The 22,648-nt window shown below is 38.8% G+C and overlaps 1 protein-coding gene across 12 annotated transcripts in view; it reads right to left on the bottom strand.

Annotated features, from left to right (window-relative positions):
- The window catches only part of DST (dystonin), a 458,265-nt gene that overhangs the window by 138,218 nt on the left and 297,399 nt on the right, over positions 1-22,648 (bottom strand). For 6 of the 12 annotated variants that reach the window (XM_080664697.1, XM_080664696.1, XM_080664698.1 and 3 more), the window contains 8 exons: positions 12,822-12,950; positions 10,551-10,639; positions 9,489-9,627; positions 3,088-8,409; positions 2,811-2,960; positions 2,424-2,639; positions 2,095-2,244; positions 29-262 (listed from right to left, as the gene is read on the bottom strand). In XM_080664697.1, coding sequence (XP_080520823.1) covers positions 29-262; positions 2,095-2,244; positions 2,424-2,639; positions 2,811-2,960; positions 3,088-8,409; positions 9,489-9,627; positions 10,551-10,639; positions 12,822-12,950 — 6,429 coding nt within the window. The remainder of the gene's footprint in view (positions 1-28; positions 263-2,094; positions 2,245-2,423; positions 2,640-2,810; positions 2,961-3,087; positions 8,410-9,488; positions 9,628-10,550; positions 10,640-12,821; positions 12,951-22,648) is intronic. The other 6 variants (XM_080664701.1, XM_080664693.1, XM_080664702.1 and 3 more) reach the window with 1 other exon arrangement.

Raw genomic sequence — 22,648 nt, 5'->3', positions numbered from 1 at the left:
AACACAGAATCCACAAAGAAAGGCAAACCTTCTGATCATCAAGATCTTGTTCTAGCTGTAACTGAGCCTCTAAATGTTCCACCTGGGTAGTTACTGATTCCTGCACATCAAGAAAACACCTCTGAGTTGTATTTAAGAGCCTCAGCAGCTGTTTGCTCTGGCTGGGAGACAGATCTTGAGCGTATTCAGAAATGAAGAACTGCACATCAAAGGCAGTAGTGTCCAGCTGCGTTCTAGTGTGCCCAAGCTCCTTTAACACGTTCTGTGAACAAAGCAGTACAAGTTACCAACAGGGAGGTAAGCCATAATATACAGCTTATATTCACAATGATATTTATTTTCTTATATCAGGTTTTATTGATATTTTTCATTTAGTCAAAAATCTATTCATCACCTAGTAAAAATGGTAATGATGAAATTATTGAAATAGTGCGGTAATTAATCCTATATAATAAAAGGGTAATATGCAAATTGACCGAACGGGCAGAATGCCTGGTCTCTATGATGCACACTGACCACAAGGGGGCAGATGCTCAATGCAGGAGCTGCCCCCTGGTGGTCAGTGCGCTCCCACAGGGGGAGCACCACTCAGCCAGAAGCCCAGAAGCTGGGCTCACAGCTGGCGAGTGCAGCAGTGGTGGCAGGAGCCTCTCCTGCCTCCATGGCAGTGCCAAGGATGTCCAACCAATGGCTTAGGCTGAGCTGGCCGGGCTAAGCTGTCAGTCGGACATCCCCAAGGGCTCCCGGACTACAAGACAGTGCAAGCTGGGCTGAGGGACTCACCCTTCCCTCCTCCCCGCCTCAGTACACGAATCTCATGCACTGGGCTTCTAGTCCTATATAATAAAGAGGTAATATGCATATTGACCATCACTCCAACACACAAGATAGCCGCCCCCATGTGGTCAAAGATGGCTGCCCCCATGTGGACACAAGATGGCGGCCACAAGATGGCCAGCAGGGGAGGGCAGTTGTGTGCCATCAGGCCAGCAGGAGAGCGTAGTTGGGAGGGACCAGGCCTACAAGGGAGGGCAGTTGTGGGTGATCAGGCCTATAGGAGAGGGCAGTTAGGGGTGACCAGGCCTGCAGGGGAGGGCAGTTAGGGGTGACCAGGCCTGCAGGGGAGGGTAGTTAGGGGCAAAGAGGCTGGCAGGGGAGCAGTTAGGCATCAATCAGGCTGGCAGGGGAGTGGTTAGGGGGTGATCAAGCTGGCAGGCAGAAGCGGTTAGGGGCAATCAGGAAGGCAGGCAGGCGAGCAATTGGGAGCCAGCAGTCCTTGATTGTGAGAGGGATGTCCGACTACTAGGATCGGGCCTAAACGGGCAGTCGGACATCCCTCGAGGGGTCCCAGATTGGAGAAGGTGCAGGCTTGGCTGAGGGACACCCACACACCCCATACACAAATTTTGTGCACTGGGCCTCTAGTATTATATAAAAAGATAGACCCTCTAAGAATATTTTAACTTTGCTTGCCATATCACACTTCAAATGTAACTCTGACCAAAGGTAAAGATCCAACTGATATACATTTGGCACGCTGAAGGGAAACATCAACATTAAAATATTGTTTGCTAATATTTATAGTACCCATGGAATTGTGGTCACACATAAACGAGACTATGGGGAATTTGAAACATAAATTAAATGGGCCAGCATTTCAGTTACCTGACTCCCAAGTCAGGGGCCTACCCATCATTCATGAGGCATGCTCTTCAAATTAAGAACTTGAAGGTGGGAGGAGGCAGGACAAAAAGGACTAAAGGACTAATACATAAAAACTACTTATACTCTGATATATTTACATGATTAATTTATACTATTAGGGATTTGAATAATATATATAAATAAAAACATAAATACAAATCTCAACATGACTATAAGAGTTTCATAAGGCAGTTGGGATAGCATCAGAATGGCATCCATAAAGTTGACATTATTTTATAGTTGTGTCAACTATGAACAAACATCTTGTAGACACAAAGAAAAGAAATAATCCTTCATAGCTTTAGAAAAGTCATATTTTTTTCTAAACATTTGTTATATTAAATCCATAGGTTTTTAAATGTGCTTTGTCTTAGTTATTTTGATACCTGCCTTGAGAAACTCCAAACTTTTCTTTACATGCTCAGTATCTTGAACATTCACCAGCTCCATGTCCTTCACCAATTTGCTCTTCTCTGATATCCAGTGTGAGAACGACTTCAGTTTGTGCAGAAATTCTCCATGGGAAACGGCTAATTTTGACTAGAAAACAAAATTGTGCATTCATTTCTGTTTCTAAAATTCAAATTCCTACAAATGGTGATTCTGTTTTAAGAACTTAGTACTCTAAAAATAAAATACTTGTGTCTTATGATTACATTTTTAAATAATCACATTTTCTTCAAAACTTGAATCTCAGTGTTAAACGTGTTGACGCCTACCATTTCACTGTCAATCGCCAGAACAAGGTGTTTCATTCTTTCTGAAGATACGTCGCTGAGGGAAGAAAAGGCATTCTGTAAACTTTGGTGGCTTACACTCAATTCCTCACGATGGTTTCTGGGGAAGTCACTGGGAAGAGACTTTAAAAATTCTTCTGCCAATTTCATGTCCTTTCTTAAAATAACAGCAATTGGAGCCAATCCCAATTCAAATGTCTGCAAAAAAATGATGATAGATGATCAAGAGATAGATAGATAGGTAGATCCCAGAGCTATTTAGTGACAAATACAACTAATATCCAAAACATAAATGTGAAGTGCTCTGCTTATTTTCCCAAACTAACATCAGCTGACTCCCACCCATTACAGGCAGCAGATAATTCTTACCTCTAACTGATTAAGCTGGTTCTTCAAAGCTTCTAGACTGTTATCCAGAGACTCTTGGTTGTCCAAGGGAGGCTTCATATCTTGAAGCAAAGCCAAATACTCGTGCATTTTTGATGTGTGCTGTAAACACTGCTGTAGCTCATTGGATAACTAAACACAAATTTGGACATTTTAATTCAATAGCCTCTATGCAGGTTTTTAGAGCAAATAAAATGTATGGGATGATTCCCAAACGTTTCATGCAGCTAGTTCCATATGAAATGTAAAGTCAACTTACTTGTTCCATTGAGCTATCTCCAGAAGTCATGTCTTTTGACCCTGAAATACATTCCAGATGGTCTGGGAAATCAATGCATTGTTCCTCCAGCTTCTCATCTCTTGGCAAGGCTGTTGCACGTACAGTAGAATTTTCTGGTCCAATTTCTTCTATATTTTGTAAATTAAGGGAACTGTGGTTTCCTTCTTTGCTGTTATGATCATCAAGAATGTGTGGCTTTTCATGCACCATCTCAAAAGTAGTAGATGATTTTTGATTCAAGTTTCCAACCTGCTCTGCTTTGTCTGAGCAGCCATCAGCAAGCAGCTTATGGAAAATATTTTCAAGTTGCAGTGGAACTACTTTAGATGTCATACCTCTTTCCTCTAGATCATACTCCATCTGCGTTAATTCTTTTATCAATTCAAATGCTCCTGTAATTTTCTGGCTATGCTGATTTTGCTTAAGTATATCAAGGAGAAGCTCAGACTGAAGATTTGCAATACAGAATGGATCATCTCTACTCTCTGCTCTTAGTTCTGGTGAGTTATTCACGAGGGAAATTCCAGTACAGTCACTGATCTTAGAGTCGTCGCTGGGCACACTAGATGCATCATTTACCAACTGTGATGTGCTAACCCTTTTAATTAAGCTTTCAATTAACATTTTAGTATCTGCACAAGCTGAAGGTTCTCCAACCTCTTGAGAATTCACATGACCTTCTTTCAACCTACTTTTTAAGATGTCCTTTACATCCTCAACAAATGCCTGACATAATTCAGGGATCTGAACCTCTTTTTCTTGGGACCCTGGAAACAAGGCTTGTTCTTCTCGTGGCTGTTGCTCGATTATTTCTTTCTTATTGTTCATTTCTGAGAATGTACAGTCTGTGCTTAAAGTGTTACTGGAGTTATCATTTCTTATTCCAAGGCCTTCCACATTTCTCAGAGGTAAGATCGAAAGTGTGCTTTCATTTCTCTCTGGTGTGAACTGAGGAATTTCCGTTCCTCCTTCTAAGATACATTCTTTAGTACAAAGGTCATTCTGTTGAGCCATCTCATTTAGAGGTGAGTCTTCCTGAGTAAAGGTTACTTTCTCTTTTGCATTATCAACTTCTAATTCTAAGTGTTCTTTCATGGGAGGGGAAGCTATTAGAGTATCGCTTGGGATATCCTCATGTGGCTTCAATACATCTTTTGCTTTTACATTTTTTGCACAATGTTTTAAATAAGTAAACAGATCAAGCTCTTTCTCAGGTCCATCAGTGAATGATTCGTTCTCAGTTGTTGTATTCCCTTCAGACAATACGTCTGAAGTAATGTCAATGATCACTTTGGAAGCTGATGAGTCAAATATTTCTTCAAGATTCTCAAATGAAACAGGACTTCCACTAACAATTGTTTGTAGATTCTTTGGTTCATCTTTAAGAGCTACAGTTGCTTTTTTAAGGCTTCCTTTATGATCATGTCCTTCATTGGTTGTGATTTGTGGAAACGGAAACTGACTAACTAAATCAAGACTCTCCCTCATACTTTTACCAGGCAAAAGTTTGAGATGTGTATCATCTTCTACTAGACCTGCCATAAGCCCTTCTCCTTTACCTGAGAACATTTTATGAATTGATGTTTCACCTTCTATTAGTATATTGCTTTTGTCATCTCTCTTTTTCATTACATCTCTTCCATTTCCTTGATGATCTTTATCAGTTACAGAGTCCACAGATGACAAATGGCTTTCCTCAGCAGGTTTTCCTATTAAAACAGTCTCAGAGCAAATTATTTGATCAGATGATGAGTGAATATCAGTATTATGTAAAATTCCTACAGGGCCAAAGGTGGGTTCTGATTCAGTGTCTTTAATGATAGGCAGCAATATTTCTTTAAGGGCCATCTCAGGATTCAACAGATTTTCTTTGCTTCTTCCAACCACCTCAGTTGTATATTCTGGAAGGTTGCCTCTTTCAGTAGATAAGCTACTTTTATTACTTGATTCTCGCTGTAAAACATTGACACTTTGCTGTTTTTCTAGAGAACTATAATTTTGCTTTTTACTCGGGAGAATCACTTCATTAATACTTTGATTTTCATGGCTGTTTTCCCTTTCTTTCACAGTGGTAGCACACAACTGGATATCCATACCATCAGCCTCATCTTGGCACATGGTCTTTTCCTTCTCATCTCCTACTCCTCCTTCTTCATCACCATCAACATCATCATCATAATCATCATCGTCATCATCCTGATCATTACTGTCACACAAATAATCCCCATAACTTTCTCCATATTGCATAGAATCAAAATGATCAGTATCAGATTTCAATTCTTGTCCAGTTACATAGCCTTCTTCTTTTCTCCCTCTCCAACAGCCAGTGTCATCATATGTTAATGAAGCACTGAAGCTCTCTTCCCTTCCTACTATTTCAGAATCAGTCAGTAAGTCAGACTCTACACCTTCTAGGTTATCTATACTTTCCCTTTCTGATTCCGTTTCCAACAACTGTTCGTTGATCTTAGATGAGCCGACTGAATTTAAACGTATTCTTTCATCAGAATTTAATTCAGCTTTCTCCATACCTATGAGACAATCCTGAAAAGACTGGGCTTTCCCCCTCACTCTTAAGCTATCAACTAGTCCCCCCTGAGTTACCAAAGGCTTTTCATCCTCTCTGGGAACATCATAAAAAACATTGCCAGGACAGGCAGCCCCATCATTTTCCTCTTGCAGTGTGTCATAGTCCTCAGGTTGCAGACAATCACAATCATCACTTTCAAGAAGCAGAGAATCATGGTCATCATCTTCAAACAAGGGAGTATCATAAAAATCATCATCGCTATCAGTGTCTGTTTCGGTGTCCCTCTGCTGATCATCCAGTAGTGACGTTTCATAGTCACCAGCACCAGCAGTTTTTTCAAGCGATGATGTGCCATAAACATGAGATGCACTGGCATCATCAGGATCACCCGTTGTTACGGCGCAGGAGTACTCCTCCACTGTGGACTCATTTTCCATGTCTTCAGGTTTCTGTTGAGAAGCAGCATGTATTTTTTCATCTTCCCCACTAGTATCTGAAATAGCTTTGTCATTGTGATATTGTACCTGAGAATCACTATGAGCAGTATTTAAAGATTTTTGTCCACAGTGTTCTCCCTTCAAACTGACGTTAATAGCAGCAATTCCTAGAAACTGGTCTTGAGGTTTTTCTCCCATTCTTGGACCCAACAACATGGATTGGTCATTGGATGGCATTGTAGAGGCTTCACATTTATTTCCACTGCTCTCTGCAGTGTGTAAATCATTAAAACTTCCCCAATCATTCCTCAATTTATCCTGACTTAACAAGGCACTCAGCCTGGGGGAATAGTCAAAGACAGGTGAATCCTTGCCTATATTATCTTCAGACTCTGTTTCTTTCAAATTACAGATGCTACTAGTTTTTGATTTCACTATAGAGCTTGTTATCAAATCACTTTCAAGGTTTTGCATATTTTTGGAATGACTACATTCATCTGCATGTTCATTTTTTTCAACTTGACTTTGATTGTCACAGTTTTTAGGTATATTTTCAGAGTCTGAAAATCCAAGCTGTGTAAGATAGGATGTAGAATTGAGAACATTCATGCTGGATGAATTCTTAACTTTATGATCTGCTACCATTATATGTATCAGGTTTTCCGACTGACAAAATTCACTGAGAACATTGGTTCCCATTTCATTAAACTCTTCTTCTAAGGCATGCTTTCTGTTTTTAGGAATTTCTTTAGGTTTAGGTTCTTCGCAATGGCATTTGTCAAAACCACTTGGTGAAGTTATACTTTCATCCATTTCTTTACTTGGGGCATTATTCAGAAATACGCCAGGGAGTCTTAAGGCATCAATACATTCTTTTATGGGTGTATCCTCATCAAATTCTGTTCTACAGCCTTCTAGTAGCATACCAACAGCCTCGTCCAAGTCTCCATCATACAGCAACAGCCTCTGCCCTGTGTTTGCATCCATGTAGCTATTAATCATCAAGTAAGACAGGAACATTTTTTTAGTCTGTTCTGAACTCTGAGTTGCCACTGGCTCTTCTCCATCAAAACAATCTTCTTCTTGCCTGTAATCATGGGCTATAGATGGCTGGAATTTACAAAAAGAGAGCCATCTTCTGGCATTCTCACAAGTTTCTAAATCTCCCAAATCTGGCATTTTATCGGGCAGTATTATACTTTTTAAAATTGATGTTGTGTTATTATCTATAATTCCTAACTGCTGCGCAACATCTAAACCGATGACTTGAGAAGTTTCTGGAATATAAAGAGCAGCTATTTTCTGCCTGCCATTCAGGATTTTGTATGCCAATTCATTTGTAATCAACTTCTGCTGCAGGGAAGAAGATGCGGGAAATATCTCACCAGAGTGAGGCCAAATGAGTCCAACGTAGCCTCGCTGAGCCTCGAGCACCAAAAGAGCACTGCTCGAAGTTATTAGATCGCACTGGACTGCTTCATCTACAGTTAAACGTTTGGCAGGGTTTGAGTGGATGATCCCACCTGTTTGAACCTGGTATGTTAGAATGCTGTTAGCGGTATCTCTGTCAATCAGCCCATCTGCCACAGCCTCTTCAACAGTCATTCTTTCACCAGAGTTGCAATTGATCAGACCTCCAGAAAAAAGCTGTGCACCTAACAACCGAAACATGGTTTCACGATCTATGAGACCTTCATGAGCTGCCCTTAAAATGCTAATGCTCCTTCCACATTTTAATGTTATTCTGCCTCCTTCTTGTGGTCTCACAGGTAGAAGCCGCAAACCAGTGTTTTCCTGTAAAACACTTCTTTCCATAATCTCTACTAAAGACACCTTCTCAGAGGTACATGGATCGATAAGATCTTTGCACATCTTTTGCCTTTCCAAGACTTTAGAAAATAATGCTGAGGAAACCATGTTCTGTTGGAAAGCCTTCTGTAGAGTCAACTGCTCCCCTGTGGCTGGAATGACTAGAGAGCCTGTGGACAGCAGTATCTCAAGAACTCTGATGGCCAGGGACTCTGATATCACGCCTTGAGCCAGAGCATCCAGCACTGGAATTGTGGTGGAAGGCACAGCAGAAATAATCTCCTTTGCTTGATTCAGTTCTTTGAGTTGGTACAGAACTTGTTCATCAATGAGGCCTTGACTTTTGGCACCTCTAAGGTCAAAGCATTGTCTTAATTCTGGTGAAATTAGACCGGAAATCATTAGCTGTGTCTCAAGCAACCTTATTCCTGTGTCATAGTCAATAAGGCCTTTTAAAACTGCCTGAAAGACTGAAAGGACTTCTCCAGTTGTCTGGTCAACGGTGCCTGCAATCACTTTATCCAGCTGAAAGGAAAATACATATTCTCAGGTCAGTCTGTGATTCAAGGGTGGGCAGGGTTTCACGAAACTTTGCATGCATTTTTAAAAAATAAATAATACACTTCAACATGAAAATCCTCTACTTACCAAGGCGTGGCAATGCTGTGAATGTTAGGCAGCTCAAATGCACAAGTGATCTATGTCAGTGATCTATTCAACAGCAGAGGATATGATAAAAGCTTTGAAAACAACATGCATCTGTGAATTGAAAACTTAACATTGTGTACATTAACAAGGTTAGTGAAGACACAACAGAGTAAATGACGACAGTGAGAAAACAGAACACATACCTAGAAGGCAAACCATGCTTTCTGCAATTGGGTGAGATTAGTTTACTAACAGGAAAGAGAGTATCAAACCCCATGCTATTGATGTTTACAGCATACAGACTTCTTTCTAGTAAAAAATAATGAACCAGAAAAACTGTTACATAACCCCAAAATATGAAAAATAGTGTGTAAAGTACTCCAGGGAATAAGGGAATTGAATACAGAGGTAACTTTTTGAATCCTGAATATTGTGCTGAATATTGTGAATCTGTATTGTGAAGTTTTAAAATCTTGAGAGGCCAAATTTAAGTGATTTCTGTTAGATTTTAAGAAGATGCTAGGATATCTTCATTATAAATAGGTTCCAATGTTATTCAAATAAATCTTATGGTTATCTCTAAAAAATCAAACAAATCCCATAACAGTTCAACGTCACCTTTAGACATGACTCAGAAGCTATTTTATAACATTATATTCATATAGTAAAATACCTAATGCAGCAGAAGAATGGCTTCTAAAGAGAAGAGTTAGAAAAATGAATGATTCTTTCCTTTTATCATGCAAGGCGCAGATTAAGATGTCACATAAACTGATGACAGCAAGTGTAAGATTGCAATTAATAAACAACACTGAAATCTCCAAATACTTACATAAACTCCATGTTTTTGCCATGTACACATTTCAAGGTCATTTCTTTACCATTGACATACATTTCTACAAATCATGCAGTAAAACTAAGAACCTTGAAATAGCTTCATGTTTTAATAATATTACCTTCTCCTCTACCTTTACATCATCTCCTGTGGTTTGTGATTCTTGTAGTTGTTTCAGAGATCCACTAAAGAATAAATTATAACTTTCTTGGAGAGTTTTCATTTGTTTTTCCAGTTCATTTCTTTCTTCATCTGTCAATCTAAAATAACCAGAAAGTATGAAATGAAGAGTGCAAGTCTTCAAGCTATAAAAATGATATATTAGGCTCGATGGTTTTATAAAGTACTTTTCTAAATAACTATACAATCATAAAATAAAATATCTCATACACAGATTGCACAGGTCTTAGAATGACTGTATATGGAAATTAAGGGTGGTGCTAAACACATCTAGGAATCCTTCTGATGCCTAAAAAGGGGGACTGAAGGAAAGGATATGAATTAATATATTAGCATCTCTCTATACACAAGGAGCATTAGCACTGTTAGTCCCAAGATGGAAAAGGGACAGTAAGATAAAACTTGTTGAAGCTGAAGGATGAGTAAAGAGAAAATTAACATTATTCTCTAAGGTACCATGTAAAATCAATCTGGAATAATCCTAAAGTGGACAGTCAAAATGGGTTTAAGAAAAGGGTAGATTCCTTCCCTGTCTGAGGCATGAGCTGAAATATATGCAATGCCTTGTTCCAAAAAGCAGGACCAAAATATGAGAAATCAGATTGCCACAGGTCTCAGTTAAGAAAATGGAGATAAACTACATTACTAACTAAATTTGTGATTGAGTTCCTTTTTTTAAAAAATACGTTTTATTGATTTTTTTACAGAGAGGAAGGGAGAGAGATAGAGAGTTAGAAACATCGACGAGAGAGAAACATCGATCAGCTACCTCCTGCACACTCCCCACTGGGGATGTGCCCGCAACCGAGGTACATGCCCCTGACTGGAATCGAACCTGGGACCCTTGAGTCCGCAGGACGACGCTCCATCCACTGAGCCAAACCGGTCAGGGCAAGAGTTCCATTTTTTAAATCTCAGCTAAAATTTACTATCTTCTATTTTGCCAAACGTTTTTAATACCACTTTCCTGCATTGAAAAAAACGTTCATGAAAACCAACATACTTGTCTCCATGTTTAGCCAAAAATAGCTGCATGGTTTGAAGTGCCTCTGATAATTGTTCCTTCTTGGTTAATATTTCTTCACTGGAAATCTGCAAGGTAATGAAAATGCATTCATATTCTGCCCTCATAGAGACTAACCAATAGTAACTTTAAAAAAATGAGTCCAGTTTCATCAAGACTCAAATGATGTCTATTTTCAGGGGGTCCCAAGTCAATAACTCATTACTTATTATCAGTCTATGGGCCTGGATAAGAGGAGTGCTTTATATTAAGAATGCATAATTAAGAAAAGGCTTTATTATTTCATAAGGAAATAATACAGCATTATATGGTTCCTGTATTTTTCCCATGCAACCATGAATTAGAGTTGCCTTATCCCAGAGGTTCAGCACCGGCCCAATGTCTTCCTTGTGCCCAAAACATACATGAATGAAGAACACTACTCCCAACGAGTATCTTCCTTCCCCCACGCTCCTGGATACCATGCTCCTTTTGAAAAAAAATTATCATGACAGTTTAATCTGTATGTCTGCAGATCAAGAGTAAATAATTTTTATTGCTAAGATTTTCACTTGTGAAAGTTGCCTGTGATGGTCAGAGCCATAAAATTGATCTGTTTGAGGATAATACACTTTCTCCTAATTTCTAGTATATCATTTCTGAATACCTAATATCAGAAATTAATTGCCATTCTTTTAAATGAGCAGAAATGAGAGTAAATGATGGACCAATGAAAAGGACTCATTCCCCTTGATATATTTGACTTACTAGTACAATCAATTTCAAGTCTATTTTTCATGGTTACAGGTAATAATGGAGCCATATTGATAATTTGAAAGACATTTATTATTCACATCAAATTGCCTTAAATTCTTTTATCACGTTATTAGAGATTTATAATTTAGGCCACTGTCTGCATTAAAAAAAGTATGTGTCTACTTTTATGTCCAATAGGTCTAAAACTGGGCTAGTAAAATTTTGGAGAATTTAAAATTGCAGAATGAGAAAATACCAATGGTTTATAATCCACATTTCTCAAAAGAAACTATTCTCCTAAGATAATCTTGCTAAGCTCTTGTCCCTATTTTAATTCTTTTCCTATTTGACAAGAGGGGAAGAAAAGAAGACATTTTAAACTAAATATATGCATAATATTATTTTGAAGGTTTTGCATTTAAAACAACGAATATAGTTGCTTTCCAGCTTCTTATTTCTTCCACACCATATGAAACATAATAGCAAGACTATAAGCGAATATGGCTTTATTTCATTGAATAATCAAGTATATATGCAGGTTTGTAAACTTCAAGGGGGAGCCCCGGATAAAGTACATCTGCCTCTGCCTCATGCCGCAGGGAAAATTAGACAAGACACTAAAGTTTCCCGTTTACTTATGTCAACAATGTTAGCTGATGACGAGTACTGATGCTGAGCTAGCGGGGAACACTAATGATAGCTAACAGCCCCTAAAGTTTCCAAACATCAGGCAGGGGCAGGGTAGGACAAGTTTTCCCAAAAAAAGTGCTGCTTAATTTAGCAGCCATATTTTAAAAACACAGCTGCAATTCTGGTGCTGTCCCACCAGCAGCAGCAATCCTGAAATTTACACCTTAAGGACCAATGCACTGAGAGCTTCAAGTGGAGGCAGTCCCACAGACACCATGGAGCACTAGCACCTCAGAAGCTGGGGCTATCCTGCTAATGCCAAGTAGTTGGGGTACAGAAAATAGCCCAGAGAACTGAAGAATTCATTTAGGTAAGGGAAAGAATCTAGAATTTCCAGTGGTTGGCTGGAGAACACTTCTTCATAAAACAAAAAAAGGTCCAGAAAGGCACAACTAAACTCAAACCTCAAAAATGTGAATATCCCAGTTCGTATTTTTGTTAATTCTTGGAAGCTTTGTTTACGTTTGTTAAGAATGAGACGGCCTACATTTGTGATACGGAGGGCCTGGATTTACTCTGGGCACAAAACAGGATGCCTCTGCTGCTCTCCGGCAATTCTCATCATAGTCATCAAGAAGCAGGTCTAACCATTAGGAAAAGCAGCACAACATATCCGTTTACTACTACTAAGACTAATATATATAGTTCAGGCTTTGGAATCAGAAACACCTTCTCCTACTGTGATTCACTGGTTAAGTGACTTAACCTATCTGGTCCTCATTATAAATACCTATAAAAATGGGGGGGTGGGAGGAGGGAAAAGAATTGTCATGTCAGTAAATTCTACCCACTATTATTATTATTAACCAGGACCTCAGTGAATACCTTTTGCTTAGAGAAGGGAGATTTCCCAGCCTTCTCTCCATCTCTCAACGTCTTGTTGATATTTGACACCCATTTCTGTAATTCTTTGGCTTTTTCGACATGCTCTTTTTTTTCTTCTTCCAGTGACTTCTGACAGGTGTGAGTAGTAAGAAAAGATATATTCCAGTAAATGACCGAGCTATGAAACTCACCTCTCCATAGAAAACAAGTGTAAAAATGTGTTTTCATAACACTCAGGTTCCTGAGATCTTTTATTCATTCACTTAACCGTGCTTATCACATCACATAGCAGATGTACTTCCAAAATGTTTATGGTAGCAAAGGAAGCTGTGACAAACATTCTTCAATGTTCAGTCTACCCTCCCAGCTAGTCTATCAATATGATAAATAAAAAACTCGATTTTATTCATGAAGCACTAGAAGACCTCTGAATGGCTGCCTTTGCATTAGCAGTACAAACACAATTGTCCTGGCAGAAAAGTAGGAAACAACAGAAAACTGAAAGAATAGAGAATGTGTCCACACATTTGGAAAATACGTAAAATGAAGAAAAGTCTTTCCCCCTCTTCCAACACACAATCCAGTCATCACAAAGTCTAACTAGAAATGGGAGATTGTGGTAAAAGTTTAATATGATAAAGAAGGCTACTACATACAGAAAAACTAAACACTTTTTCATTTTTCAAGGCAATCTGAAACACTATCGCTACAGGGATGTTGGGTAATAATGTACATCTCTCCTTTTGGTTCCGCGGTGCTTTCTGGCGAGCTCTTTCAGTGAGTGTGCGGGATCATTCAATGGATCATCAGGCTGGATCCATTCAGTGATGCAGAGTTCTGAGGAAAGTATGCTCTGAACTTGTTGGGGTTCAAGCTTATGCTGTATTCTAGGCAAAATACTTTTATTTTTAGTGTGGGCAAGATAGAAAAAACTCATCTCAAAGTTAAATGAAACCATTTTTGAGAGCAGTAAATCTTTTGTGATTTTCAATTTTATTCTCTCTTCTGAACCGTCAGCTATTTCCAGCCCTCCAGAAATAAATGTTGTTTTGAGTAGGTGACACAATTACTAGACTGTATATTTAACTGATTTCATCATGCTCTGGACAGATCACAGGAACTGGACTGCATCACTCCTGTGTAAAGTTATTTCAACATGTTCTATTGTGATGAATAATAGAGGCTAGAAATTCCTGTCATCAAGGGTTCAGATACTTCTAAGAGTTTAAGTCCTGTGTGGAAATCAAAATCAGCCTTTTCTAATGCTTCTTTATATGTCAACTTTCTTTTTGTTTGGGGACATATTATATTTCTGACATACGACTTTTGATCTTTGAGGTTTGTGGCAAGGAAGACATCGATAATACCTACTTGGAGAGCCTCTTCGATTGACAACCGGGCGTGACCCTGTGGCTCTATCAACCCCCCAGTCAAGTACTGAAACTCCAAACATCGGATTCCCATTTCCTTACTGATGATATTTGCATTCACAGCATCCACCACTGACATCGCTTTGTTTGTGACGGGATGGCTAATCCCTGTGATGACTAATTCACACTGTCGCAGCTGCTGGGCAAACCCCTCATCAACTAGGCCTCTATGCAAAGCTTCACCCACCCGGTACCTTTTGCCAGTAAGAGGATCAATTATCCCCCCTGTGCTGACTTGGGCTTCAAGGCATCTGAGGGCCGTAATCCGATCAATCAGATTTCTACGGGAGGCCTTTAGGACAGAGATCCTTTCTCCACTAGACGTCAGCCAATACCCTGCAATAGGACTATGCAAATCCTTCTTGGGAACTAACCGGCTCAGCAAAGAATCAGCAAGTTCTGTGAGTGTGATGAGGCCTTCCTGATACTTTTTGACCAAGGCTTTGTCGAGTGTTCCCTGTTCCACAACCTCATCAATATTGAACTGTAATCCTGTTTTAGTATCAGCCAGCATATGAGAGGGATTGCCATAGGATTCAAAAAACGTGGCTTCCCTCCACTGGTATTGCTGCCCTGAGAGCTCAAGGTATGTACTTTTTTCTATTAGGTTTCTCTGGAAAGCCTCATATGCAGTCAGTTCTGCTCCTGTCTTAATATCTACTACGGAAATCCTATGAGTTTTTGCTACATTGAGATTGGAAATGTCCCTCTCCCCAAATGGAAACAGAAAGCACTGGCAATCTACATCAAATACACACATTTGCAGTAATTCTGAATAATACAGAGCTTGCTTGTTATTGGGATTAGGAAAAACTCTTGTGTTGCTTGATGGCTCATGTAAAAATTGTAGGATGGCATTATTTAACAAGCCTTGCTGCAGAGCAATTTCTGGTGAGACGCGCACTCCTCTTACAGGGTCAATGATGCCGCCACTGGCAATCTGAGCCTCCAAGATATGTTTACCTTTTTGTCTGTCAAGCACTCTATTTTCCATAGCTTGAAACACTGACAATATCTTAGAATTATATGAATATCCCAGGGCTGCCTTCTCTGCCTCAAGGAGCCTAATTTTGAATTCAGGGTCAATAACTCCTTTAAGGATTGCATCTTCGACAGAATACGTCTGACCTGAAATGGGATCAATTATAAAACCTGTGGCAGCCTGTGCTTCTAAAAATGCTAAAGCCATCATTTTGTCTATTATGATTTTCTTGGCTGCTGAGGCAAATGAAATCTTTTCTTTTGTGGATTCTAAATAAAGCCCTGCAATTGAGGTGGCTTTCGTCAAAAACTTGCTAAGAGTTTTCTGAACTTCTTCAACAGTCTTAAGACCAAGTCGCAGCTGCTCAATTGTTTTCATGTCCAGAAGCTTAGCCTCAACCAACTGCTTGGCAGTCACAGTGTGCCGGAGCCCTTGGAATGTAAATTCATCATCCCTAACCAAACATGAATGGTCGCCATCAACGTTCTGGAAGGTCTCTGGTTCTAAGCCTCTCTTAAGAAAATCTCCTCTCTTGAGTCCAAGCATCCATCCGTCAGTACTGGAAACGGGGTTCTTTTCTTGTTTTAACGTTGTGACTTCTGTATGGATATCGTACTGCTTGTTCTTAGCTATCTGTAACAGGAATTTATAAGGCATTAAAAGTCATCTAAAGAACACTGTCAGTTTACTCAACCCAAATATAATTCCTAGAAAAACAAAGATGAGATAAGTAAAGATAAGAAAAATTTCAAACTAAAGATGATTCAGGAATAAGTAATATATTTTGAAAGTCTGAAGCTTACTTTAGATGACAATTAAGGTATTAAAAAGGTATGAATGGCCCTAGCCGGTTTGGCTCAGTGGATAGAGTGTCGGCCTGCAAACTGAAAGGTCCCAGGTTCGATTCTGGTCGAGGGCACATGCCCGGGTTGTGGGCTTGATCCTCAGTGGGGGACTTGCAGGAGGCAGTCGATCCATGATTCTCTCTCATCGTGGATGTTTCTATCTCTCTCTCCCTCTTCCTTTCTCTCTGAAATCAATAAAAATATTTTTTAGCCCTAACCAGTTTGGCTCAGTGGATAGAGCGTTGGCCTGTGGACTGAAAGGTCCCAGGTTCGATTCAGGTCAAGGGCATGTACCTTGGTTGCGGGCACATCCCCAGTAGGAGGTGTGCAGGAGGCAGCTGATCGATGTTTCTCTCTCATCGATGTTTCTAACTCTCTATCCCTCTCCCTTCCTCTCTGTAAAAAATCAATAAAATATATTTTAAAAAATAATAATAAATAAATATATATATATATATATATATATGTATTTTTAAAAAAAAGGGGGGGGTATGAAGGTGAAGGGATTAAGAAAAAAACCAAACTCATAGACCACAATACTATGGTAATTACCAGAGAGGAAGGGAGATGGAGGGAGGTAGAAGAGGGTAAAGGGGGGATAAATGGTGATGGAAGGAGACTTGACTTGGAGTTTTGAAAACACAATACAATATACAGATGATGTATTATAGAATTATACACCTGAAACCTGCATAATTTTATTAACCAATGTCACCCCAATAAATTCAATTTCATAAAAGAGGTGGGGAAAAGACTGAAATATTTTTCCAAAGAACATGTTAGAAATTAAAGTCAATTGCTTGGTTTTTCTAGCTTTTTCATGGGAATATTTTTCAGAATATAATCCCATAGGTATAATATATAACCATTACATTCATGTGTTTAATTTCAAACATTTAAAAATGGAAGATTAATAATCTGTAGTAAAGATTCAGTAAATCTCTATAAAATGATAGCATTATTTCCTATCAGAATAACAAAAAGCCAATCACATTTATCACTATTCTAAAAAAAATCTCGTCTAGCAGGGAAAGGAAACAAGAGAGGAAACTTAACACAGGTAGCTGATAAGGTCTCATAATCCAGATTATACCTCTAAGGGTGCCAAAAGCTTCACCAGGTCCACTTCACATTTGTCATCTTGACATCTCACAGGTGGCCTGGAATTGTACCGAGCTTGATCTCTTATCTTCTCTATTTCTGATAGTCTTGACATAGGATTTTTGTCATCAAAAGTTATCTGCAATTCAGTGCTTGTTTGAGAAAAATACTCAGAGTAACACTGCTGGCTTTTCTCTTTCTCCAGTGGGGCCTTTGATGGCCAGCAATGGGCATCGTTTTGTTCGACAACCCGATGTTGCCACTTCTCTTCCGACGGCTGTGGTTCTTGAGTCCATCTCAACAAAGGAGACCTGGGCCTTGGGTGAAGCTGCCCTGTGTTCCTAGAGAAGAGGTCTCTGGAGTGTCGACATTCCTTCACTGCTGCCTCAAAATCTGGTTTGAAGCTATAGTCCTTGGCTGGGCTCTTTTTTTGGATTTCACACTGGAGCAAAACTAACTGATGCTCGTGTTCCTTTATCTGTTGATCCATTTTGTGCTTCAGGTTTTCAACTTCACGTTTCTGGGCCGCCAGCTCTTCTTCAAGTTTCCGACATTTCTGGTAATGATTTGCTTCCACATTTTGCCCCTGCTGGATACGCTCACGATATTGTTGAAGCTGTCTCTCAAGTTCTCGAATATTTGTTTCACAGAGCTTAGCATTCTCTTGAGCTCTGCAGTTTTCTCGCTGAAGAGACACAAAGTCAAGCTTGATGCTGGAAATGTCATTTTCAGTGATAACTTTGGAGCCCATTAATTTTTCCATCTTTTTCCGAAACTCCTCTGCCGAACGTTTGAACTTATCAGATTCTTCCTGAAACAAAACCATCTTTCTGTGGATCATCTGCTCCTCTATGGTCTTTAAGTGCAGTTCGTCTTGTACCCTTTTCAATCTGTTATTTAACTCTTGCACCTGAGCTTGCTGGAGCTGGACTTTCCGCTCCCCCAGTCGCTTCTCCTCTTTGGAAGCATTCAGCTCGGCGTTCAGATTTCTAACCTCTTTCTCGGTATTCTGAATGATAATGTTCTGCTGGTCACACTTCTGCTTAAACTCACTTACTAAATTTAGACTTCTGGCCAGGTCTTCTTCTAGGCATTTGATTTTTCTGTGGAAATCCTGCTCTGTTTTCGTCTGTTTATGCAAGTGTTCGTTTGTGTTACGTAGCTGATCCTTAAAACCTTCTGCCTGAATTTTCAGTGCTTCACACCTTTGCTGGATAGCTCGTTTCTCTAAAACCACATGGGTCGATTCTGCCTGAATTTTCTGCATCGCTAACTTGGTTTCATTATTCTGCCTAATCAGCTCGTCTACTTTTTGTCTTTGCATTTCTGCACACTTATTACTTTTCTCCAATTCTTCCTTCAGCTTTTGGATTTTTTCATCATTTTCTCTTTCAGCTTTAATATTCAGAAGCAACTGTGCATGACTTTTCTCAAATTGTTCTTTTAGATGATCTGATTTTCTCTGGCATGATTGCATTCTTTCATTAGAAAATTCCTTCTCGTCCCGAAAAGAATTCACCTGTGACTTTAAATGCTGAATATTCCTCTCAGTTATTGCATGAGTCCTGGTGATGCTGTCTACTTCTCTTTGCAGTTTCCCTTTTTCCTGTTGAAGAGATTCTAGTTCCACCTCATAGCTCTGCTTTATTTTCTTAAGATCACTAGCTTCCTGCATGACTTCTTCGGCTTTATCTGTGGTTTGGTTCAGTTGCCGCCCCAGTTCTCTGAGCTGCTGAGAATACCCTTCCTCTACCTGGTCCTTCCTTTCCAACTCTAACTTCAGGCACTTCAGTGTATTATTCGTCTCGTCTAGTTTTTCTTTTAGCAGGCGAGCCTTTTCCTCAGATGAAGTCTTCTCGAGCTGGAGGGCACTGAGTTCATACTTCAGCTCCCTCATGTCTTTCTCGGCCTTTCTATTGGCGGCCATGAGCTCATCCACCTGCTGTTTGAGCTCCTCTGCTTTCTGTCTGTCATGCTCTCCGTGTGTCATGGCACACGTGGGCACCGTGTTCTCCCTGCAGGCGTGCTGGATTTCAGTTATCTTTCTCCTTGCTTCCAGCTCAATTTGCTGCTTTTCTTTCAACTGTTTCTCTGCTATCTGTTTTTGAGACATCAGGTCTTTCTCCATCTGCTTCATCCGCTTCAAGAGTTCTTCCTCGTTGTCTCTCTTTCTTCTTAACTCTTCCATTAACTTATTTTTTTGTTGCTCCAAGTCACTGAGACTCGAGTCTTTTCTTTTTAGGTGATCTTCGAGGGTTCTTCTCGTGAAGGTGTTTTCCTCTAACTGGTTCCGGAAATTGCGGAGGTTTTCCTCCACGGCCTCTCTCTTGGCCTCGGCCTCCAGGGTCAGCCGCCGCACACGCTCCAGCTCCCGCTCCGCTGCCTCCTTCTCCCGCACAAAGGCCTCCAGTTCCCTGCGGCACCGCTTGGCTTCACTTTCAGCCCTGATTTTCTGCAGAGCAATGTCTTCTACATTTCGCTGCTGCTTTCTCAATTCATTTTCTGCAGCCTCCTTGACCTTGGGAAGTTCTTCCTCTACTCGGGACTTTTGTTTCTTTAGCTCGGCTACCATGTTCTCCAACTCACTTATCTTTCCTGTAAGTTTGCAATTCTCAATCATGGTTGCCTTCTGACGCTGAAGCAGATCTGAATAGGCCCCATGTTCAGAATTCTCCTTACACCTTTTCATCTAGGAGAGATGTTTAAAAGTGTCAAACTTGTTTTATTCCCATTTTTTCTTTAAAAATCTGAAGCAAGGCTCAGAAAAGTACTTACAGAAACAGGTAAACCCAAACGCAGAACAAGCACAATCACCACCATCACCACCATCACCACCACCACCACCACCTTCTTCTGAGAGGACGCTTCAGGCAGGCAGCAAAAGGAGAAGACAAAAACCCTTCTGTGGTTTTCTAAACCTTTTGTTTTGTTTTGTTTTGGTCTCTCAGAAATAATTTGGTTGTAAAAATTGGCTAGCTCAGGATTTTATAGCAAGAAGGGACCTTCTAAAACATATAGCCTATAGATGAGGAAACTGCGGTAAAGGGAGGTTAAATGAATTTGAAAAGTTTCACAACAGTACTTTTCTGCTCTCGCTCACAACTTAGTCCAAGCTAAGACTATACAACACATAGGAACCAAATGACATTCACGAATTTAGTTTTTGATATCTAGCCCAATGGAAATTTAAAATGATGTTTATTTACATCCCTATTTCATGGTTAAAGAAACAAAATACAGAACTTTGGGACAGAGAGCCAAATCAGGAAATAAAACAAAACACAGGGAAGAAAGAAAATTATACAGAAACTTGCCATTTCTAAAGTCAAAATTTTTACTTGTTTATATTGCCACATTATGACAATTACCATCGGCATTGCTAATGCAAAGGCAGCTACAGTCCCTGGTGGCTTTAGAAAATATGTGCTTCACATACTCACAGATTTTGTTGTTCTTGTTAATGACATGCCTCCTAGGAATCCACCTTGACAAGTACCTTTAGATACTCCGTAAATACAAAGATATTTGTTAAATACAATGCTTGTTAAAATATTCTTAGGGATTCAGCTCCGTATAGAATAAAATGTAAGAAGATTTTTTTATTCTGTTAATGATAAAATCAATCTCAACTGGGAGGAGTAGACTTTGCATTGACTACAGAACTACATGGTCAGGGCTAGTTCTTCATTACAATGTAATTTCTCTTTATTAACACCATAAGGTTGTTAGTTTCATATCATCAACCCAAAATCATAATTATAAACAGTTTAAACAAGAATAGAAAAATGATTCTAGAGAGCAGATTTTATTTTTTGTAAATTGAAAAGCTTTGGTGAATTTCAATAATTTAATTTAACCTATAGGTCATATATCTTATTTTGCTTCCTCTAATTTCTTGATCCCCAATAATTTTGACAAGAACTTCAGTTGTTTCCTTTGCTAACCTAAATATGGTTTAAATAAGAATTCATATAAAACAAATCTCATAGCAGTCTGAATACTTAGTGCTGATGCTCTATTTTGTTATCAGGGTCAACTTTTAGGGACACTGAAGTATCTTATCTGTTTAAATACTAAATTTTCAATATTTATTGAGTAGTTGATTTCTAATAGGGTATTTCTCAATTCCTTATCAAACCCTCTTTAAAACTTAGCTATTGCTAAGAAGTTTGAGCCTTTTTTTCTTAGTTATGTTCTAAAGTTTGAAAAATAAAAAAGTCTCTTGGAAAAAAAATGCTGTTGAATCCTTAGTATCTTAATTAAAGTAATTTTACTGTTTAATAATCTCATATTGTCTAAATACTCTGAATTTTTTAGCAAATACTATAAAAATTACCAAAAATCATTTAGTCCTGTTGCTGATTTGCTTTCTTATAGATCTCAAACTTACTCATATAAAAATAACTCCCTCAGTTTTCTCCAACTTTTCCCCAAGGAGACATGCAATCCTTTAATCTCAGCAATTAATCTTTAACATACAGTACTTTGCTCTAAATATAGACTAGAAAATCTCCTTATCTATCTAATACCCATTACAGATACTCTACTTTCATTTCTAATTTGGTATTATCTTCTGAAATTAACTTGCATCCCTCTTTGATTTTAATGTTTATTATGAAAAATTCTACTCTCAGACCAAGGTTTCCCATGTGGCTCCTCACAGACTCAGTTTCAGAAACACTGCTCTTTGGAGTCTAAAAACTGAGCTATATATCTTTTATAAAAGATATCCTTTACATTCTATTAATATGATTCCTAAGCGGTGAATTTTATTCAGAAACTTTTAAAATCTATTTTACAGTACAGTCTTTGCATGGCATATATTGTTTTGTCTTTCAATTCACTATCATTCCTTTTCATTTCAAAGGATGAGAAGCATAATTTGTAAATATTCAGACTTTGTGAAATGCCATTTGATTCTATCTCATCAGACAAATTGAGCAAAGTGGCTCATGTATGTGCAATAAAATATATACTATAAAAAAGGAAAAGGACTTAAATTACTTTATTTTAAATTAAACTACTAAAATATAATTTAAAAGACCTGTATGACATTTAAAATGGAAATGTATCCCTTAAAAAGTAAAAATATTAAAAATTATGGATGTTCTTCCATAAATGAGAGATGTATGCCAATTATTTAGATGGTCCCAAATACTCTGATTCTTCTTTCTAAGCACAAAGAAAGCTAGTTATAAAGACGTGCAAGTAGCTATGTTAGTGATTTAGTTGCAGAAAACTGTTAACATTGAACAGACTAAAATAGTTTACAAAAGCAGTGACATTTTTAGAAACTAGGAATGTAACATCCATTAGACATGTACTGCTGTTTTGGTTCTCTCATTATATGAATAGTTATATTAAATATAATTATCTTCAGAATTTTCAACAACAGTCTAATTTAAAATGACTAATGCCCCACAATTTACTAATTTTAGCATTCAGTCTACTATTTTTGTCTGTTCTAAA

This window comes from Plecotus auritus (genome assembly GCF_963455305.1).
Source record: "Plecotus auritus genome assembly, chromosome: 4".
Lineage (NCBI taxonomy): Eukaryota > Metazoa > Chordata > Mammalia > Chiroptera > Vespertilionidae > Plecotus > Plecotus auritus.
This window is presented reverse-complemented; position numbering and strand designations above follow the sequence as displayed.